The 23,278-nt window shown below is 36.5% G+C and overlaps 1 protein-coding gene across 2 annotated transcripts in view; it reads left to right on the top strand.

Annotated features, from left to right (window-relative positions):
* The window catches only part of LOC143040581 (INO80 complex subunit B), a 233,386-nt gene that overhangs the window by 126,528 nt on the left and 83,580 nt on the right, over positions 1–23,278 (top strand). For both annotated transcript variants that reach the window (XM_076211661.1, XM_076211660.1), the window contains one exon: positions 21,979–22,079. In XM_076211661.1, the coding sequence (XP_076067776.1) occupies positions 21,979–22,079 (101 nt within the window). The remainder of the gene's footprint in view (positions 1–21,978; positions 22,080–23,278) is intronic.

Here is a 23,278-nt window from a genome sequence, read left to right as displayed (position 1 = left end):
ACTAAGATGGTGCACCAGAACAAACATGATCCAAGGAAGCTTTGGTAAACACTGAAGACCCTAGAAGTTCACACAAAGCCTAGTAACAAAGTAGACAGGATAGGACTCATGATAAACGGCGAGCTTAACTCTGATAGGAACACCATAGCCAACCACTTCAACACCTTTTTCACAACCATAGCCACAAAACTAGTTAAACCCCTCCCAACGGGTTCTGGGAAGTTTGGGCTGGGGTACGTTCAGGAGTACTGTACTATAAAGACAAGTCCACAAAGTGTTTCAAACTACATAAGACCATTCAAAAAGAAGTGTTTAAATTACTGGCTAGCATAAGTGCCAATAAGGCTACAGGGTTAGACGACATTCCTGCGAGGTTTGTTAAGGATGGAGCCACAATTATTACTCCCCCAATAACCCACATAATAAACTTGTCTATTGGTTCAGGATCTATCCCAGGCGACATGAAAAAGGCTCAGGTAACACCTCTTTATAAGAAAAATGCAAAAACTGAGGCAGGTAACTACAGGCCTGTTTCAATTCTAGGTATTTCCAAGGTTTTGGAACGTATCGTATACAATCAGTTAGATACCTACCTCAGGGAAGGTAATCTACTATACGGTATGGAATCTGGTTTTAGAACGAATTACTCAACACACACCAGCTTAGTATACCTTTACGATCTGATAAAACAGGAATGCGACAGAGGTAATTACACGGGTTTAGTCTTGTTGGATCTACAAAAGGCATTTGATACAGTGGACCATGATATTTTATTAAAAAAACTTCAGGCATTAGGAGTGGCGAATATGGGCTGGTTCAAGTCCTACCTTACAGGTCGCAAACAACTAATACAGGTAAATGAAGCCTGCTCAGGTGACAGAGAGATAACTTGTGGTGTACCACAAGGTTCAATTCTAGGACTGCTACTGTTGCTGGTTTATATTAACAACATGCCAGGTGCGGTGAACTGTAAGTTACTGCTATTTGCAGATGACTCCGCTCTAATTGTCTCAGGTAGGGACCCAGTTGAAGTAGAGGAGAAACTGAGTGTCGAACTGTCATTGGTCCAGGACTGGCTCATAGAAAATAGGCTGTCTTTATACCTCGGTAAAACGGAAAGTATTGTCTTCGCATCAAAACCCAACTTCAGGAAACACAACGATGTACAGGTCAGATGTGGGGTTAATGTCTTGGAGTCAAAACAAGAGGTAACCTATCTTGGAATACCCTTAGATCAGTCCCTCTCAGGGAATGCCACAACAGATAAGATTGTATTCAAGTGTTCACATAAAGTCACATTTTTTGTACAGAAAAGCCAGAAATTTTGATCTGGAAACAAAGAAGCTTCTGGTCTCAGCATTGGTACAGTAGTCTGAGCAGAAAAAACCAGTCCCGGCTACAGGTTACACAAAATAAGATAATTAGATTCATACTAAATTTACCTCAACGTAGTCATATTGGTATTGAAGAATTTAGCAAGGTAGGAATGTTACCTGTAAAATATTGTGTCCAGCAGCTGAAACTAGACCAGGTTTACAATGTCGTTCATAATTCTGCTCCCTCATATGTGAGCTGTAATTTTACATTATCGGCTGAGAACCGAACCCGGAACAGTCAAGAGTCTGTACCTCATGCAGGTCCCTTCACCAAAAACAGTTTTCACTTCACAGGTGCTCAATTATGGAACTCACTACCTGTGTCCATTAAGAAGTCAAATAGCAAGGTTACCTTCAAGAAATAAGTCAAGGGCTACTATATGTCTCAGCAATGACAGAGAACAGCCTTGATTTTGTGTACTACTAGCTTAGTGAGGGATACCTGATTCCATGAGTAATACCATCCAAATCTGCGTTCACTCATAACTGTTCTGACCTCCCCCCCTTTTTTTGTTCTTCAGAAGTTTAGTTTAGTATAACAATGATTGATGTTTACAAATTGGTTTCCACCTTTGTTTTGCCAGTCATAATATGTTATATGTCTCAGGTAGGGTCCGAGAACAGTTATGATCTGACCTTTTTCCTTGTTCTCCTTGTTGTTTTACTCATTCGAGTACTGGTCCCCTGTACCCTACCTCTGGTGCTTCAGGTTATAATGTACTACTCCCTAGTGCTCATATTAATTGCCCGCTCCGTCCTGAGATTCAGGTTAAATGTTAGATTTAATTAATAGCTGACTCTAGCTGCAGTGTAGCATTCACTATAACTACATGTTGTTACAGATGTAGAATATTGTAGTATATCATTAATGGTACTACTCTGATATAGTACTCAATCATACATGTTGATGCAGCTGTAGAATAATGCAGTATATCATTAATGGGACTACTCTGATATAGTACTCACTCATACTGTTTTGTTACAGTTTAACATTATTTTGTTGTTCCTTTGCTTAATGCAATGTTCCTTTTTGTGATGGTGCTCAAATTTTTGGTCTCAATATTCCTATGTGTACAAACATTTTAGTAATATTAGCAAAACTATAACAATGTTTATGTGTCATATGTGTTCTGACTGGTATTACTCATGATTGTCTCTGGTCCCCTTAACCCCCTACATATGTTGTCAGTGTGACTTAGTGTAGAATAACAATTTGATGAGGACCACAATGGAAATAAGCGTACATGCTTTTTGTGTTATCCTCGGCAATTTGCATTTATTATTCCGAACTATGTGTTCTTGTCATTATTTGCACTTCATGTACATTGATTCATTGCCAAATAAAGTCTATCTATCAATCTATCTGTCTATGTATGTGTGTGTGTGCGTGTATTTACCTAGTTGTACCTAGTTGTATTTTACGGGAAGGGGAGCTATGCTCGTGGTGTCCCATCTTTATATCTCATTTTATCTAAACGGTTTTTAAATTCATGTATTGTTTTTTCACATACTACTTTCTCATCTAACTTGTTCCAAATGTCTATTACTCTGTGAGGAAAGCTATTCTTTTTCAGATCTCTTCTATAGCTGTCTTTCTTGATTTTCTATCCATGTCCTCTTGTATTTCTTTCATCCCATTTTATTAGATCCTCTCTATCAATAATTTCTATGCCTTTCATGATTCTGTAAATAGTTATCAAAACTCCTCTCTTCTTTGCTCTAGTGTCTGTAGCTCAAGTTTTGCTAGTCTCTCTTCATATGATAGTTTTGAGAGTGTTGGTGCCAATTTTGTAATTGCTCTTTGTATTCTTTCAAGTTTTGTCATACTTTTTTTTTTTGTATTTGGTGACCACATCGTTGCTGCATATTCCAATCTTGGTCTTATCAAAGTGATTAATATTTTCTTCAACATTTCTTCATCCAGGTATGTAAATGCTACTTTGATTGTTCTTATTAAATTATATGTTTCTCCAAAAATCTTGTTTATATGTTTCTCAGGTGACATATTATTCATAATAATGACTCCCAGGTCCTTCTCATTTTCTACTTTTTTTTATTCCTTCTCCCAATTTATATGATCCTGTTATTCTGTTTTTGCTTTTTCCAAATTCCATTATACTACACTTTTTGGTATTGAACTCCATCTCCCACTTCCTACTCCATTCCCATACTTTATTTAGATAACTCTGTAGTGACTCACAATCTTCTTCCGTGTTCACATTTTAACAGTTTTGCGTCATCTGCAAAGAAGCTCATGTAACTCAATTTCTTTATCCATATCATTAATATATATAGCAAACATTATAGGGGCCAAAACTGTTAATTGTGGAACACCGCTTATTACTTCATCCCAGTTAGAGTGTTTGTCTCTTATCACTACTCTCATTTTTCTTCCTTGCAAGAAGTCTTCCATCCATTTAAGCGGTTTGCCCTGTATTCCTCCTTCGGTTTCTAATTTCTTAAGTAACTTCTTATGTGGTACTTTGTCAAAAGCTTTTTTTAGGTCTAGAAATGCACAATCAGCCCATCCATCTCTTTCTTGTATTATATCTATTAGTCTTGAATAGAAACATGTTAAATTGGTGATGCATGATCGTCCTTGTCTGAATCCAAACTGCCTTGGATTTAGTACATTGTTTTTTTCTAAATACTTTACCCATCTACTTTTGATAATTCTTTCACAGATTTTTGCTATTGTACTTGTTAGAGAGACTGGTCTATAGTTTGTAGGGTCCTCTTTATTTCCTCCTTTGTATATAGGTACTATATTTGCTCTTTTACAATCTTCTGGAACTTTTCCTTCTTTCAAGGAACTGTTTATTATGCTTTGTATTTTGTCTGCCAGTTCATTCTTGCATTCTTTCAGAATCCAGTTTGCTATTTCATCTGGTCCATGCGATTTTCTGACATCAAGATTATTCAAGTGTTTCATTATTTCGTTCTTTGTTACTTCTATTTCTTTCATAGGGGGGACTTTCTCTTTCCATTCGATCTCTCCAGGTTGTATGTTCTCCCTTGTAAACACCGATTTAAAATGCTTGTTCATAATTTCTGCCATTTCTATTTCCTCTGTGTATTCAACTCCTCCTTGTCGTAATTTCTCTAATTCTTGTTTGTTTTACAGTTTATTGTTTACAAATCTGTAAAATAGTTTTGGTTGATCTTTACATTTTTCTATGACATCTTTTTCATATTTTCTTTTTTCGTCTCTGCACACTTGTACATATTCATATCTATAACTAATGTATATTTTCCATTTTTCAGGTCTTTTGTGTTTCTTCCATTTGGTCAAAGCTTTGTCTCTTTTGTCTTTTAACTCCCTACAACTTTTATTGTACCAGCACTTTACATATTCTTTTTCTTGTTTTTGTCTAGGGACATACTTTTCCACTCCTTTTTTTTTTTTTTTTTTTTTTATAAATGTTTGTCAAAATATTCCATTTCTCTTCCACTGTTGTATCTTCTTTGTGTATTCTTTCCCAGTTTTCATTTTGAAAGAATTCTCTTATTTTATAAAAAAAAAAAATCATACATCAATCTTCCTTTTCTATATTGTTCATTTCTTTTGATGTATTTTTCCTCATTTAGTTCTAGTTCTATCAATATGTGGTCACTTTTACTTATTGATGCCTCGTATTCTATCTTTTCCACTATGTCAGGTTCTGATGTGATTATTAGGTCTAGTCTCGATGGTTCTTCTTCATTTCTATACCTAGTGTTCTCTTGAATCCATTGTGTCATTGTGTGGTCAATAATCATCTCAAGTAGAACATTTCCCCATGAGTCTTCTCCACCCTTTACTGTCATCTCTTCCCAGCAGACTTCTTTGCAATTAAAGTCGCCCATCATAAATATTCTTCCTCCATCTACCATTATCTTGTTTAATGTTATTCTTGTGTCTTCTAACATACTTTTATGTTCACTCTCTTCCCACACGGCTGTTTTTGGGGGCATGTAGTTAATTACAAAATTTCTGCTCTTCTTATCTCTGTCTTCTACATCTATCATAATCATCTCTACTGTATTCTTTCCATATGTGACACTCCTCACGTTTATATCTTTCTTAGTCAGGAACATAACTCCACCCCATTGTTTTATCTCTCTGTTTCTAATCCAATAATTAAATGCATTGTGTCCTATGCTGTTGGGTAGTAGTGAACCTTTTAATTTTGTCTCTACAATTCCCATTATGTCCGGTTCTTTTTCCTTCAGATACTCATTCAGTTCATTCAGTACTGTTATTAATCCATCTATATTTGTGTAGGACACTCTTAACTTTCTGTTATTTCCATTGTATTTTCTGTTTCTTTTTTGTTTCTCTCTGTTATGGTCCATTTCCTCACTTTCATATTCACTACTCCAATAGAATTCTTCTTTTTCTGACTCCGTTCTGTTCTCATTTTTTTCTTTAGCTTATTGCCTTTTCATTTTTTCTTCCTCTCTTTATTAATTTCTCTTTTTATCCATACCTTTTTATATTGTTCACTTGTTGCTAGTTTCCCTGTTTTTGCTAAGATATTCTCTGCTGTTGTTTGTGACCTGAATTTAATCTTAATTGGTCTGGTCTTATCTGTACTATATTTTCCGAGTCTAAACACCTCTTCAATTTGTTTCATGATTTCAGGTTCATCTTCCTGAACTAATCCTAGTAAACGTTTACCTTTTCTTTTTCCTCTTCAATTCTTGTGGTTCTATTTTGGTTAAATTTCTCTTCCATTCCTAATATAATTATACATTTCTTTTTGTCTGCTAAGTCTCTTACTATATTCTCCTTCTGTCTCATCACTTTAATAACTGAGTCTTCAGTTTGTTCTTTCATTTGTTGCTTAATTATGTCAGTAAATGCAACTTTACTGGTTTTTTTTTTTTTTCCAGCCCTGTGCTTCCTTTGCTATGGCCTCTTTATTGTCTTTATTATTCCTCTTTAATTCCTCATTCTCTTCTTTAACTTCTTTTAACTGTCTTTTTGATTCTTCTATTTCTAAAGTTAAGTTTTTGTTTGCCTTCTCTAGTTCTTCCAATCTTTCAACTCTCTGCACAATCTTGGCTACGTTACCGAACCTATTTTCCCAATGCTCGGTCATTTTATCAAGTTTTCCCTCTAGTCTTGCTAATCGGGGGAGGTTGGTATCCCCCCTCACCCTCTTTAAATCCCTGGAAACTATTATCATAACCTTCCACTGTGCTGCTCTTATCTATATTTCAAATCTTTACATTTTTGTTGATCCCGTCATCACCAAAATCATCGTCATCATTGGTCCGTCTTTTGTTTACAAGACACCTGGCCTCCTGGACCATGTCCCCCTCTTCCTCATTTCCTTCCATTTCCCTCAATAATCCCTCCCCTTCTCCTTTTTTATCACTTTCACACTACACCTTCCCTATAAATACAATAAGGTACTTCCTTGACATTGAGATCCACGTATAGATTTTCCTTTTTCTTCGGAATTCCAATTCGCGCCGTCCATCTGACGAAAGTGTGCATTTTACCTAGTTGTATTTTACGGGAAGGGGAGCTATGCTCGTTGTGTCCGTCTTCATATCTCATTTTATCTAAACTATTTTTAAATTCATGTATTGTTTTGCACACACCACTTTCTCATCTAACTTGTTCCAACTGTCTATTACTCTGTGAGGAAACTGTTCTTTTTCAGATTCTCTCTATCAGTAATTTCTATGCCTTTCATGATTCTGTAAATAGCTATCAAATCTCCTCTCTCTCTTCTTTGCTCTAGTGTCTGTAGTTCAAGTTTTGCTAGTCTCTCTTCATATGATAGTTTTGAGAGTGTTGGTGCCAATTTTGTAATTGCTCTTTGTATTCTTTCAAGTTTTTTTATACATTTTTTTTGTACTTGGTGACCATATCGTTGCTGCATATTCCAATCTTGGTCTTATCAGAGTGATTAGAATTTTCTTCACCATTTCTTCATCCAGGTATGTAAATGCAACTTTGATTGTTCTTATTAAATTATAAGTTTCTCCAAAAATCTTATATGTTTCTCAGGTGACATATTATTCATAACAATGACTCCCAGGTCCTTCTCATTTTCTACTTTTTTTATTCCTTCTTCTCCCAATTTATATGATCCTGTTATTCTGTTTTTGCTTTTTCCAAATTCCATTATACTACACTTTTTTGTATTGAACTCCATCTCCCACTTCCTACTCCATTCCTGTACTTTATTTAGATCACTCTGTAGTGATTCACAATCTTCTTCCGTGTTCACTCTTTTCAGTAGTTTTGCATCATCTGCAAAGAAGCTCATATAGCTTTCAATTCCTTCATCTACATCATTAATATATATAGCAAACATTATTGGGGCCAGAACTGTTCCTTGCGGAACACCGCTTATTACGTCATCCCATTTTGAGTGTTTGTCTCTTATCACTACTCTCATTTTCCTTTCTTGCAAAAAGTCTTCCATCCAATTAAGCAGTTTGCCCTGTATTCCTCCTTCAGTTTCTAATTTCTTAAGCAACTTCTTATGTGGTACTTTGTCAAAAGCTTTTTTTAGGTCTAGAAATGCACAATCAGCCCATCCATCTCTTTCTTGTATTATATCTATTAGCCTTGAATAGAAACATATTAAATTGGTGACGCATGATCGTCCTTGTCTGAATCCAAATTGCCTTGGATTTAACACATTGTTTTTTTTTCTAAATATTTTACCCATCTACTTTTGACAATGCTTTCACAAATTTTTGCTATTGTACTTGTTAGAGAGACTGATCTATAGTTTGTAGGGTCTTCTTTATGTCCTCCTTTATATATAGGTACTATATTTGCTTTTTTCCAATCTTCTGGAACTTTTCCTTCTTTCAAGGAACTGTTTATTATGCTATGTATTTTGTCTGCCAGTTCATTCCTGCATTCTTTCAAAATCCAGTTTGCTATTTCATCTGGTCCATGCAATTTTCTGACATGATTACTCAAGTGTTTCAATATTTTGTTCTTTGTTACTTCTATTTCTTTCATGGGAGGGACTTTCTCTTTCCATTCGATCTCTTCAGGTTGTATGTTCTCCCTTGTAAACACTGATTTAAAATGTTTGTTCATAATTTCCGCCATTTCAATTTCCTCTGTGTATTCAACTCCTCCTTGTCTTAATTTCTCCAAGTCTTGTTTGTTTTTCAATTTGTTGTTTACAAATCTGTAAAATAGTTTTGGTTGATCTTTACATTTTTCTATGACATCTTTTTCATATTTTCTCTTTTCCTCTCTGCACGTTTGTACATATTCATTTCTATAACAAGTATATATTTTCCATTTTTCAGGCCTTCTGTCTTTTTTCCATCTGGTCCAAGCTTTGTCTCTTTTGTCTTTTAACTCCCTACAACTTTTATTGTACCAGCATTTTACATATTCTTTTTCTTGTTTTTGTCTTGGGACATACTTTTCCACTCCTTTTTTGTAAATTTTGGTCAAAATATTCCATTTCTCTTCCACTGTTGTTTCTTCTTTGTATATTTCTTCCCAGTTTTCTTTTTGAAAGAATTCTCTTATTTGACCAAAGTTTGTTTTTTCATACATCATTCTTCCTTTTCTGTATTGTTCATTTCTTTTCATTTATTTTTCTTCATTTAGTTCCAGTTCAATCAATATGTGGTCACTTTTACTTATTGGTGTTTTATATTCAATCTTGTCCACTATTCTAGGTTCAGATGTAATTATTAGGTCTAGTCTCGATGGTTCTTCCTCATTTCTATACCTAGTGTTCTCCTGTATCCACTGTGTCATTGTATTGTCAGTAATCATCTCAAGTAGAGCGTTTCCCCATGAGCCGTCTCCACCCTTTACTGTCATCTCTTCCCAGCAGATTTCTTTGCAATTAAAGTCGCCCATCATAACTATTCGTCTTCCATCTTCCATTATCTTATTTAATGTTCTCTTTGTGTCCTCTAACATAGTTTTATGTTCACTCTCTTCCCACGAGGCTGTTTTTGGAGGCACATAATTTATCACAAACTTTCTGCTCTTTTTATCTCTGTCTTCCACTTCGATCATAATCATCTCTACTGTATTCTTTCCATATGTGACACACCTCACGTTTATATCCTTCTTAGTCAGGAACATAACTCCACCCCCTTGCTTTGTCTCTCTGTTTCTAATCCAATAATTATATGCATGTCCTACACTGTTGGGTGGTAGTGGACCTTTTAATTTTGTTTCTACAATTCCCATTATGTCCGGTTCTTTTTCCTTCAAATAATCATTCAGTTCATTCAATCCTGTTATTAATCCATCTATATATGTGTAAGACACTCTTAGTTTTCTGCCACTTCCATTGTATTCTCTGTTTCCCTTTTGTTTTTCTCTTGTATGTCGAATCTCCTTAGTTTCATATTCACTACTCTCCAATAGAATCTCTCTTTTTCTGACTATTCTGTTCTCGTTTTTTTCTTTAGCTTCAAGTCTTTTCTTTTTTCTTCCTCTCTTTCCTCTTTATTCATTTCCCTTTTTATCCATACCTTTTTATATTGTTCACTTGTTGCTAGTTTCCCTGTTTTGGATAAGATATTCTCTGCCGTCGTTTGTGACCTGAATTATCTTAATTGGTCTGGTCTTATCTGTACTATACTTCCCGAGTCTGAACTTCTCTTCGATTTGTTTCATAATTTCTGGTTCATCTTCCTGAACTAATTGTAGTGAACTGCTTACTTTTTCATTTTCCTCTTTGATTCTTGAGGTTCTATCTGGGTTATGTTTCTCTTCTATTCCTAATATAATTATACATTTCTTTTTGTCTGCTAAGTCTCTTACAATATTCTCCTTCTGTCTCATCACTTTGATAACTGAGTCTTCAGTTTGTTCTTTCATTTGCTGTTTAATTATATCAGTAAATGCAACTTTACTATTTTCCTGTATCTTCCTTCACCCCTGTGCCTCTTTTGCTATTGTTTCTTTATTGTCTTTATTGTTCCTTTTTAATTCTTTATTCTCCTCTTTTACTTCTCTTAACTGTCTTTTTAGTTCTTCTATTTCATCAGTTAAGTTTTTGTTCGCCTTCTCTAGTGCTTCCAATCTTTCAACCTTTTCTGCAAGTTTTGACATTTTACCGAAACTAATCTCCCAATGTTCAGTCATTTGTTCAAGCCTTTCCTCCAGTTTTGCTAGTCGGGGGAGGTTGGTATCCGCCTCCCCCTCTTTAAATCCTTGGAAATTATTATCCTCACCTTCCATTGAATTGTTCTTATCTATGTTTCTAATCTTTACATTTTTGTTAGACATTTCATCGTCACTAAATTGGGCGGGACCTCTTTTGTTTACATGGCGTCTGCCTGCCTGGACCAAGTCCTCTTCTTCCTCATTTCCTTCCATTTCCCTCAGTAATCCCTCCCCTTCTCCTTTTTCCTTACTTTCCCACTACACCACGAGCAATTTCCCCCCCCCCACCCTGTAAATACAATAGGTACTTCCTTTGCTTTGGGATCCACGAAAATTAACTTTTTCTTCAGAACGTCCTCTACGCCGTCCGTTCGGTGGAGTGTGTGTGTGTGTGTGCGTGCGTGTATGTGGTGTATGTATGTGGCGTATGTATGTGTTTGTGCATATATATGTGTGTGTGTGTGTGGCATATATGCGTGTGTGTGTGTATGTGGCATATATATATATATATGTGTGTGTGTGTATGTGGCATATACACGTGTGTGTGTGTATATGTGGCGTATGTATATGTGTGTGTATGTGGCAAATGTATGTGTGTGTATTTACCTAGTTGTATTTTACGGGAAGGGGAGCTATGCTCATGGTGTCCCGTCTTTATATCTCATTTTATCTAAACTATTTTTAAATTCATGTATTGTTTATGCACACGCCACTTCCTCATCTAACTTGTTCCAACTGTCTATTACTCTGTGAGGAAAGCTGTTCTTTTTCAGATATCTTCTGTAGCTGTCTTTCATGATTTTCTTTCCGTGTCCTCTTGTATTTCTATCATCCCATTTTATTAGATTCTCTCTATCAATAACACTGGGTTGCATCAGAAAAACATTTCTTGCAATAGAGACGTCATTAACATTTTTCATTACAGTTTCGCATGCTAAACCCATAAAGCATACCCATTTTTTCAGGGAGGTCCTCATTTTTTTGTAATAACTGACACTATATTTATAAGATTCATTGTGCAGAAATGCGTCTAAGCCAGGTCTATAAAAGACCTGTGAATATATAAGGGTATGTAAAGGACATTCGAGGTTGACGGTACATTTTATATTATTGAAAACAAACAAAAACATGATAAATGGGCATAACATACATGCAGGCATGTAGATATCTGATTACAAAAAACACAGTTTTATTTGAAAGCTGAAGGCAGCTATTCCCCTTAAAAAGCACGCTTTTGCGACATTCTCTTGTGTGCCGATTTATCAGCAGATGTTGTCCAGCTTCTTCGAAGAGACCAGCAGTAATCAGCCATCATGGTCACACTCCAATTGCGTTGATAGCGGCACTCCATTTCGGATATATCTTGATGGAACCTCTCCCCCTGTTCCTCACTGTACTCACCCATGTTAGCAGGAAAGTAGTCAAGGTGGCTATGTAGGAAATGTATTTTGATGCTCATGCGTGCGCCAGCCGCCTCATGTGCTTGAAGCATGTTCTCAACCCGTTCCTTGTAGTCATCAGATTTTCTGTTCCCCAAGAACCCTGCCACAACTAACTTAAAACTTTCCCAAGCACTTCTTTCACGAGGTGTTAATGCTTCACTAAATCCGGAATCTGACATAAGCTCACGAATCTGTGGTCCTACAAATATGCCAGCTTGCAGTTTAGCATCACTAACAAGAGGGAATTTATGGGATAGGTATTTAAACCCTTCTCCATCTTTCGGAAGTGATTTCACAAAATTTTTAATCAATCCCAGCTTTATGTGAAGGGGAGGTAGAAGCACTTTCTCTGCTGGTACAAGTGGTAGTGTTTTGACGTTATGGCGGCCAGTACAAATTCCATCCGTTGTGGCCATTCCCGTTGTCGGTAGTGTACAGAATCTGCACGGCTGTCCCACAAGCATAAAAAAGCATGAATATTTTGTGTAGCCTCCCTGCATCCCTATCAAAATAGTCAGGACCTTTAGGTCACCACAGAGAAGGCAGTTGTGATCCTGATATTGTATGTTGTTAAGAAGAAGTGACATGGTAGCATAGGTTTCTTTTAAGGTAACAGAATGAGCAATGGGCAATGATGCTACTTGTTTACCATTAAAAAGTAGCACAGCTTTCAGACTCCTGGTGGAGGAGTCGATAAAGAGCCTCCATTCTTCAGGATGGTATTCTTTGCCCATGTGTTCTACAAGACCTGAAACATCGTGGTAATACACCATGTCATCTGACTTAGTAAAGTACTGCACGAATTCCTGCTCTCGATGCCTATACCATGCAAAGTGTGTATTACTTGCCAAAAGATTTTTCTCTGCTAACCTTGAACCTAACAATTGTGCAGATTCTTTTGACAGCCAAAGATCTCTTACAAGGTCATCTAGCTCACTCTGTTCGAACAACTGAGGGCTTTTCCCAGAGGTCCCAGTCAACTTGATCTCTTGATACACATCTGGATTTTCACTGTCACTACATGAAGAGTCACTTGAACTAGCACGGTGTACATTCTCAGGAGGTATTGGCACAGGAACATCATCACTGTGTGGTACAGGTTGCATAGCTGATGGAATGTTTGGGTATTTAATGTGTTTCGAGCTTTTAGCATTTCTTCCCAGCGGTTTCACCATACAAAAATAGCAGTCTTCGAGGTGATTTGTAGGTTCCCGCCACACCATTGGTATACCAAATGGGATTGACTTACGGTTTCCTTTACTCCAATGGCATAAACCAGAAAAACAGTTCACACAGGCAATGTGAGGAGCCCATGGTTTATCCTGATCTCCAATTCTGATGCCAAAGTAAGCACGATAGAGATGTTTTACTGAAGAAGTGATGGTGTGCTTCTGTTTTGATGGTGTATACTTGCCGCATATGCAAAAGGAGTCGGGGTGGTTCTTGCAAGTCCGTGGCATCCTTCAATTAATGAATCTGCAGCAATCCGTCAATGAATCTGCAACAAAATAGGTATATAAACATACTAGTATTAAACATATAATGTTAAACATATATATAGTATTAAACATATATATTAATTAAATTAATACTCACAATTAATAGATTAAACCTAACACCTACAACACTCGACTAATTAACGTAAGGCGCCACAAATCTGGCGCGGATTAACAAAATACTACACTAGGACATATGCTGTAACACATAAACTAGAACTTTTGGAGCAAAATCACTACTACCACTGTGATCAGCATGAAAAATTGGTCTAGAAAATGATATTGTCATTTATGTTGCATTTTTGATGCAGCCCAGTGTAATTTCTATGCCTTTCATGATTCTGCAATCTATCAAATCTATCTAATCTATCAAATCTCCTCTCTCTCTTCTTTGATCTAGTGTCTGTAGCTCAAGTTTTGCTAGTCTCTCTTCATATGATAGTTTTGAGAGTGTTGGTGCCAATTTCGTAGAGAGTGTTGGTGCCAATTTCGTAATTGCTCCTTGTATTCTTTCAAGTTTTTTTTATACATTTTTTTTTGTACTTGGTGACCACATCGTTACTGCATATTCCATTCTTGGTCTTATCAGAGTGATTAGAATTATCTTCACCATTTCTTCACCATTTCTTCATCACTTTGATTGTTCTTATTAAATTATAAGTTTCTCCAAAAATCTTGTTTATATGTTTCTCAGGTAACATATTCATAACAATGACTCCCAGGTCCTTCTCATTTTCTACTTTTTTTATTCCTTCTTCTCCCAATTTATATGATCCTGTTATTCTGTTTTTACTTTTTCCAAATTCCATTATACTACACTTTTTAGTGTTGAACTCCATCTCCCACTTCCTACTCCATTCCCATACTTTATTTAGATCATTCTGTAGTGACTCACAATCTTCTTCCGTGTTCACTTTTTTTAATAGTTTTGCATCATCTGCAAAGAAGCTCATATAACTTTCAATTTCTTCATCCATATCATTAATATATATATAGCAAACATTATTGGGGCCAGAACTGTTCCTTGTGGAACACCACTTATTACTTCATCCCATTTTGAGCAATTGTCTCTTATCACTATTCTTATTTTTCTTTCTTGCAAAAAGTCTTCCATCCATTTAAGCAGTTTGCCCTGTATTCCTCCTTCAGTTTCTAATTTTTTAAGCAACTTCTTATGTGGTACTTTGTCAAAAGCTTTTTTTAGGTCTGCGTCAAATTTTTTTAGGGCTGCGTCAAATTTTGCTCACACATACTACCTCACCCCCATCCCCCCGCCCATTCCACCTCATGCATCACAACATCATCCATATACAACCATTCTCCATTCACCCCTGTCTTCTGTCCTCTCCTGTCCTTCCTCAACAGACATTCCCCTCTTCCCCAAAGCCCCCTTCACCCCATCCATCCACCTCATCCTAGGACGTCCCCTCATGTTCACTCCCTCCACATCTGCCTTCCATACCTCTTTTACTAGTCTTTCTTCACTCATTCTTTCCATGTGTCCAAACCATCCAAATACATCCTAATGAACATTTTCCCTTCATCCTAATGTACATTTTCCCTACTTTTATTTCGGCTTTTTATAAGATTGCCAGTTGTTACTGAGCTGGTGTTAATGTTGTGAAAACCAGTTGGCAATCTTATAAAAAGCTAAAATAAAAGTAGGGAAAATGTTCATCAAGCAGGTGTTTACTGTGTGCCATGTTTAGGTTGTAAAAAGGTCTACATTGGTGAAAGTTTCCGTGGTGTTGATAAAAGAATATCAGAACATAAATATATGAAAACTTACAATATGAATAATGCCATTGTTAGACAAAGATATGATACAGGCCACAATGCTGACTGGAATAATTCTAAGATTATTAAATATGAAAACCATACTATGAAATGTAGATGTTTTGAATCTGCTTTTATATCATTGATAATATAAATTAAATCAATGGATCTTTTACAATAAATAAACCTTTAGTTATGCTAATAACAAAGTAACAAGCAATTTATGCAAATGTGGCAGGAAAGGGTGGAGTGGAGGTAGAGGTTGAATGTAGATTGAGAGAAGCGAGTAAATGCCTTGGTGGATTAAAAAGTGTAATGAGGAATAGACATTTGGGAATGGATGCGAAGAGGAGACTGTATGAAGGAGTGATTGTGCCAACAGCACTGTATGGGGCAGAAACATGGTACATAAGAGAGGAAGAGAGAAGGAGTTTGAATGTGTTTGAGATGAGGTGTCTGAGAAGTATGATGGGGGTTACTAGGCTGGGTAGAGTGAGAAATGAGGAGGTGAGGAGGAGAACAGGGGTGGTAAGGGTGTTGGGAGATAGGGTTGATGAAAGAGTATTAGGATGGTTTGGACACATGGAAAGAATGAGTGAAGAAAGACGAGTAAAAGAGGTATGGAAGGCAGATGTGTAGGGAGTGAACATGAGGGGGCATCCTAGGATGAGATGGATGGATGGGGTGAAGGGGGCTTTGGGGAAGAGGGGAATGTCTGTTGAGGAAGGATGGGAGAAAACAGAAGACAGGGGTGAATGGAGAATGATTGTATATGGATGATGCTGTGATGCATGAGGTGGAATGGGTGGAGGGTGAGGTAGTATGTGTGAGAAAAATTTGACGCAGCCCGAAGGGATTTCTCCCCATCTCCTTTTCTGCAGGGGGGGGGGGTCACCAATTTAATGAAGCGGCCTTGCTGTGGATGTGCTGTGTCTTGCAACACTGCCTCTGACCCAGGGCAGTGGACAAGGTGCAGGGATGACCTGCCATCCAGGAGGTGCTAAGATAAGAGGGAGGGTGGAGGGGGGTGGAGTGTATTTAGGGATGGAATGGGTGGGATTGGATTTATGCCTTTTTCTTTTTGGCTACTTCCCTTGTAAGGGGGAAAAAGCCTTGGTATATGTATGTATGTGTTTACACCAGTTTCATGTCCATTTCTCCCCGCCAGCTCAGGTTATATGAGGAGTCAGATGTTTGTCCACTATGTTATTTCTGAAGAAGCCCTGCTGGGCGAAACTTCAAATACATTGGATCCCTTACTCTGTGTTTGGCTTCTCTCCTACAGTAGTATATAACATTGTTTTCAGTTGCTTAGTTGTTAATATGATATGGTAGGTTAAAGACAGAAAATATTTAATATAGAGTATTCTTATTAGTAAATTCATAATAGGCATCTGCTAGATGTGGTTGTAAGTACGTAAATATCCTTTATAATTAGTTGATTTATCAAACTCTTCCACAAATGCCTTAGCTGCAGGCATCACTGCCAGCAGCCTCACCTTTCGACAATACGTGGTGAACCTGGTAACACTCTTGAAAGCGGCAAAACCACCCAGCATTTGCTATGAATTTATGTGAAGTGTGTTCTTCACCTGCACATTCTTTCAACATGCTAAATTAACTTGTAGCCTTACTTTGCACTGCTTGCAACATCACTTTCACATTTCTTTGCCTATTATCTTCCAACCACATGTATAACAACTTTTCCATCTCTGCCATAACTGTTGTATGCGATGCTGGGCTGCCACAACTATCATACACGCTGTGCTGCCAGACATATACAGTAAACTTATAATAGGCATCTGCTAGATGTGGTCGTAACTCACATACATCATAACACAGATAGTGACTATATTCAAATAATATCTTTTGTGGCTATTTAGGCACAAGTAATATGATTGATATTTGCTGCAGAGGAGAGAGAGAGAGAGAACACAGGAATCCGTTCACGTAGTGGTCGATGGTAGACTAACAATCAACTTCAAGCTGTGAGTGGTGTTGAGTGCAGTGACAAACTAACCAAAACTAAATTGTATTCTTATAAGTTATGTTATAACCCTGTTATTAAATCAATTATTTTCATTTATTTATTCAGCAGAGGGCTTGTTATCCAATTATGTATGACTGTAGGTTAAAGTTAAGGGATAGCGAGCAAAAAGTCAGGTAGAAAGTAAGCTCTGAGCCTTGATGGATGGCGGGGAGTGCAACAGTTTCCCCCCATTACTATGTTAACCCCTTTTCCACTGTCCAAGTGGCGGATCTGTGTTTAGGCAATGTCCAGGGTCACTATTGGAAATTGGTGTTTAATCTTTGAAGAGTATGCTAAGATAAAAGGTAAATTTTGTCAAGTAGCCAGCTAATAGCCATACTGGTACATATACAGTATCTGCACCTGTTGCAGGCTTGCAGCATCTGATAGTAACTAAAATGGTCAATTACTTGTTTATTTTTATACTCTATCTAATGCCTCTTTGAATAAGATAGATGCACATATGTGGAGGGATGAATAACATACTTGCACCTATTTTTGTTTTTTTGTATACTAAATATCTAATATCTGAACAAATTTGGACGAGATTAAAAAAATTATAATAAAAAAAACATTAAAAAAAGGTTTTTTTTTTTTTTTTTTTTTTTTTTTTTTTTTTTTTTTTTTTTTTTTTTTTTTTTTTTTTTTTTTTTTTTCTCTTCTCCCATCTATAGGGTAGGTGCACAAAATTTTGGATGGCAGAAATTTTAATCACTATGTAAAATCTTAAAAGAGGTGCTCTTAACCATGCTTCCACAGCATGATATCCAATAATCATGAAAACAAGAATAACCTACAGACAACATGAAATAAAGGCTAAAGAATAATTCCAAATCACACTAAAGCAACCCCAATAGAGCATCTACTCATGAACAAAAATCCTATGTACAGAATAGATCATGAAAATGAGAGGCACACAATTCTGTTTCCCTTGAACCCACCCACTGTTCATAACACAGCCCATTACACACAAAATAAAAAGACTCCAGCATTAAAAACAAACATAAAAGATAAACTACCTACTAACACATGACAATAAATCCTTACAAAAGCACATACAGAAATCACATACAGAAATCACAAAACAAAGTGGCTCGACAAAGAAACTGAAAAAAGTATTGCTAAAAAGAGACAGGCTTATAAGAAATATAAGTGCTCGGGTGCATCTAATGACTATGAAAGTTATGTATCAATACAGAGAGATTTAAAAAAGACAATAAGAAAAAGAAAACGACAATACGAAATGAACATCGCTGAGAAATCCAAAGAGAATCCCAAAGAATTCTATAGTTACATTAGAGATAAAAAGGTTGTTAGGAATCACATTGGTCCACTATTATCTGCTCACGGTCAACTTGAATATTCAAATGAAGGAATGTGTAATCTCTTAAACAATTATTTTAGCTCGGTATTCGTAAACGAAACACCTCAAAGTGAATTCCAAACTGAAACCTGTGAAAAGTCTGGGGTAAACTTACTCACTACGGTAAATATAACAAAAGAAACAATTAAAAGGTGTATAGACAAACTCAAAGTTAATAAAACACCAGGGCCTGACGGTTGGCATCCAAGAATCTTAAAGGAAATGAAAAATGAGATTGTTGTTCCATTAGAAATTATTTTCAAGAAATCCATCATATCCGGAGATGTCCCAAGAGAATGGAAGCTAGCTAACGTTACTCCCATATTCAAAAAAGGTGACAAAAAGAAACCAAATAACTATAGGCCTATTAGTTTGACTTCGATCGTAGGAAAAATAATGGAAACTATCATCAGAGATGCTATCGAATATCATTTAGAAAGTAACCTTTTGATAAATGATAGCCAACATGGTTTCAGACGGAAACGTTCTTGCGTGACTAACTTACTCGAATTCTACAACACAGTTGTCTCGAATTATGACAAAAGAAACAATATAAATTTAATATATCTAGACTTTGCAAAAGCTTTTGATACCGTCCCACACGAAAGACTACTTACTAAATTAGCTTTGCATGGAATAAGTGGTAGCCTATTAGGTTGGACTAGTAATTGGTTGAAAGGTCGAAAACAGAGAGTTGTTTTAAATGGAAAAACTTCTGGATGGAAAAGTGTTGCAAGTGGAGTTCCTCAGGGTTCCGTTCTTGGGCCACTTCTATTCATAGTATATATAAATGATATAGACCATGGACTAAAATCTACTGTTTCCAAATTTGCTGATGATACAAAACTGTGCGGAGTGGCAAATGATCACTCAAACCAATTAGATATTCAAGAAGATTTAGATAAATTACAGCAATGGTCTGAAAAGTGGCTAATGAAATTTAACACAAGTAAATGCAAGGTAATGCACATAGGTAAAAATAACAGCAAGTACGATTACAAGTTATTTGGAAATTCGTTAACAAAAGTGGATAGTGAAAAAGATCTCGGCGTAATTATCAGTAACGACCTCAAATCATCCAAGCAGTGTATTTCAGCCTCTGAGAAAGCAAATAAGATTCTGGGATTGATTGCGCGATCTTTTGATTTCAAAAGTCCATCACTCATTAACAAGCTATATAAATCGTTAGTTCGTCCACATTTGGAATATGCTGTTTCCGTATGGTCACCGAATCTCATTAAAGACATTGACAGACTGGAAAAAGTACAACGGCGAGCCACAAAACTGATTCCAAATATCAAAAATAAATCATACGAAAATCGACTTAAACACATGAATCTGTTTTCCCTAAAAAAGCGTAGACTCAGAGGTGACTTGATACAGGTCTTTAAGATTTTAAAGGGAATTGACAACATCAAAAGTGACCAAATTTTCACATTGAATGAGAATCAGACAAGAAACAATGGTCTCAAACTGTCCGGAAATAGATTCAATTTGGAAGTAGGTAGAAACAACTTTGCCAACCGTGTAGTTAATGAATGGAATAAACTTCCTGCACAGGTAGTGCAATGTAGTTCAGTTCGAAGCTTTAAGAATCATTTAGATAAATACCTAAGTAAGATGCTGTAATTATTATAATTTATGTTATATTATTTGTTTTTGTTTTGTTATAATTTGTCTGTCTGATTTTCATTTATTATTAGTTATATGTCAATTTATTATCATTTACTATTTACCTGTTTGTTTGTTATTCAACTATACCAATGCATTTATTTATGTATTTTAATTGTTATTTACATTGTTATAGTTTTAATTTATCATTAATATGATTTTTTTTTTTTTTTTTTTTTTTTTTTTTTTTTTTTTTTTTTTTTTTTTTTTTTTTTTTTTTTTTTTTTTTTTTTTTTTTTTTTTTTTTTTTTTTTTTTTTTTTGCATCCGACCTAGATATGGATCAAAAGGTCTCCTGTCGGCATGCTTTGCCTTTGTAATCCTTTGTAATTCTTTGTAAATTCTGTCTTTCACCAAACTCCTCCAGTAATCAACCAACAGAAATTACTCTCAAGACAAACAAGATTTGCACTGGCACATTTATGCCCAGAATATTTGCCTACAATAAAGCAGTCTATCTATATACTATAGGCTTCTTTCCCTTTATATGGGAGATAGCCAACCAAGGCATTGACCCACCCCATTCTCATTCGTCACCCATTTGTTTCACTTTCATCTTAGTTCCCTGTGGATAAAGGATCCTTGTCTTCTGCCCAGGTTAGAAGTAATACAGCAAGACACAGCACATCCACAGCAAGGCCAGCTGTTTCATTAACATGGTGATATTCCCTCCTCATCTCCCTATGTGAAAATAGAGATGACAAGATAAATCCCTTTGAGCTACATCAATTTATCATCCACTTACAACCATTCTCCACTCACACCTATCCTTTGCCTTTTCCTTTCCCTGCTCAACAGACACTCACCCAATCCGTCAATTTCATTCTTAGTCTTCACCTCAAGTTCACACCATTTATCACTGCCTTCTACACTATTTTTGCTAATATTTCTGCACTTGTTCTTTCCCTATACCCAAATCATCCCCATATTCTTTCATCAGTCCTATCTGCCAGCTCCCTTCAACCCTTGCTCTCCTACTCACCTCATTTCTCACTATATTCATCCTAATAATTCCCACCATACTTCTCAAACATATTCAAATTTCTCTTTTCTACCTCCCTTAATTTCCATGTCTCTATCCCATACAACATTGTAGGCACAATCACTCCTTCACATAATCTTTTCTTTGTATTCATTCCCAAGTACCTATTTCTCATGAAACTTTTCATTTACAAAAGACATTTACTTGCTTCCCTCATCCTAAAGTTTACTTCTACCCCTACTTCTCCATTCCCTGCTATATGTGAGCCTAAATACATAAAACTATCCAGTTCCTCTAATCTTTCTCTTATTTACACAGGTTCTGAAAATGGTCAGCTTTAATATCCATCTTGCATGACCACCACAAGTAGTTGCCCATTATTGGTCCTTGATTAACCCTTAGAATATAATGACACCTACATTGGTGTCATAAGCTGTAAGTGCGTATATGAGGATGTCAGCATCACTGTCCTGATTATATTTGTTTTGTAGTTGTAGCTGAGTGACCCCCATATTCTGTGAACAGGCTTAATCACATTTTCTGTAGTTATAAACATTCTGGGTGAAAGAGAATGAGTATAACAGCTCTAACTTTGTATCTTATAATGCACATATTGTGATGCATCATTGTACACCAGGCAGCCTAATGTGTGTATTGACACGTATTGAAGAGGTTAATAGATTACACAAGCTAGTAACTTTTAATTTTATATATGTTTCTTGATTTGATTTTCTCCAGGCTTTAAGGAGAAAGTGGTGACTGAGGAAATGTTGGCAAAAAAAGCAATCAAGACCAAGAAGCGGCGGGAACAAGCACATGAGAAGAGAGAGGAAGATAAAGTATGTAACAGCACAAAACTTTTGTTTATAGAACAAAAATGTAATTTTAGTATTATTGAGGCCTTAACATAGTTTTCTCTTCTTATACTTTTATATTCACCCAGTAACTCATCAAATTCTGATCACTCAATTTACCATTCAGATTATTTTAATCATTCGGTCAAACAATTGTTTCTTGAGTGCTTTCATTTAAATTTTGTTCTTAACCATATCTCTATTACACCTCTAAGTATCTCACTCAAAGTTGCCATTCTGGTTGTATGTTGTTCTAAGTTACTTAGCTCCATTATCAATGTTCTATAATCACCCTCCTGCATGCATCTGTAGTTAACAACCAATCTTTGGTTGCCATAGTTTAGGACAGATAGTAGTACTTACCTTTCAAACTATCAATAGCTGATATATCACTTTCCACTATTTTCTATATACCAGTATTCTTAACCATACTACTTTATGTTAAATGTATGTATATTATGTATGTTCTGTATATATAATTGTAGTGTACAGGAAAGGAGTAATGCTTATTAGGTCCCATCACCTACTCTGATTTATCATACCTAGCCTCAAATTCATGTACAGTTCCAACTTAATCCATATCCTTGATTTGTAAAAGAAGTGTGGAAGGCAGAGGTGGATGGGATGAACTTGAGGGGACAACCAAGGATGAGATGGATGGAGGGGGTGAAGGGGTTGCTGAGCAAGAGGGGAATGTCTGTTGAGCAAGGAAGGGAGTAGCCAGGAGATAGGGATGAGAGGAGAATGACTGTATGGATGGTACTGTTATGCAAGGAAGGGGGAGGTGGTGGGTAGGGGGTGCTCATGTGTGAATTATATATTGACGCAGCCCAAAGGGATTTTTCCATCTCATTTTCTTATGAGGGGATGGAGAGGGGTGAGGTTGCTGATTAAGAGAAGCGACCTTGCAGTGGGTGTATTGTGTTTTGCTGCATTGCGTTTGACCAAGGGCAGTTGGTGGAGGTAGGGATGACTCATTATCCATGAGGAGCTCAGATGGGAGGGTCGGAAAGGATGGTGAGTGAGTAGATGTCTTCTCTGGGGCTCCAGAGCCTGGCTTTCTTGGTGGTACCGTACCAGGAGGGTGTGTGGCGGCTGCTTTCTTCAGGCTGTAAATGACCATTCTTGTCACCTGCAGGTCTGCGGCAACACGTATCACAGACATTCCCTGCTCTAACAGAGCT

This window comes from Oratosquilla oratoria, chromosome 29, assembly GCF_046742065.1.
Source record: "Oratosquilla oratoria isolate Oo_2021 chromosome 29, ASM4674206v1, whole genome shotgun sequence".
In the NCBI taxonomy this organism is placed as follows: domain Eukaryota; kingdom Metazoa; phylum Arthropoda; class Malacostraca; order Stomatopoda; family Squillidae; genus Oratosquilla; species Oratosquilla oratoria.
This window is presented reverse-complemented; position numbering and strand designations above follow the sequence as displayed.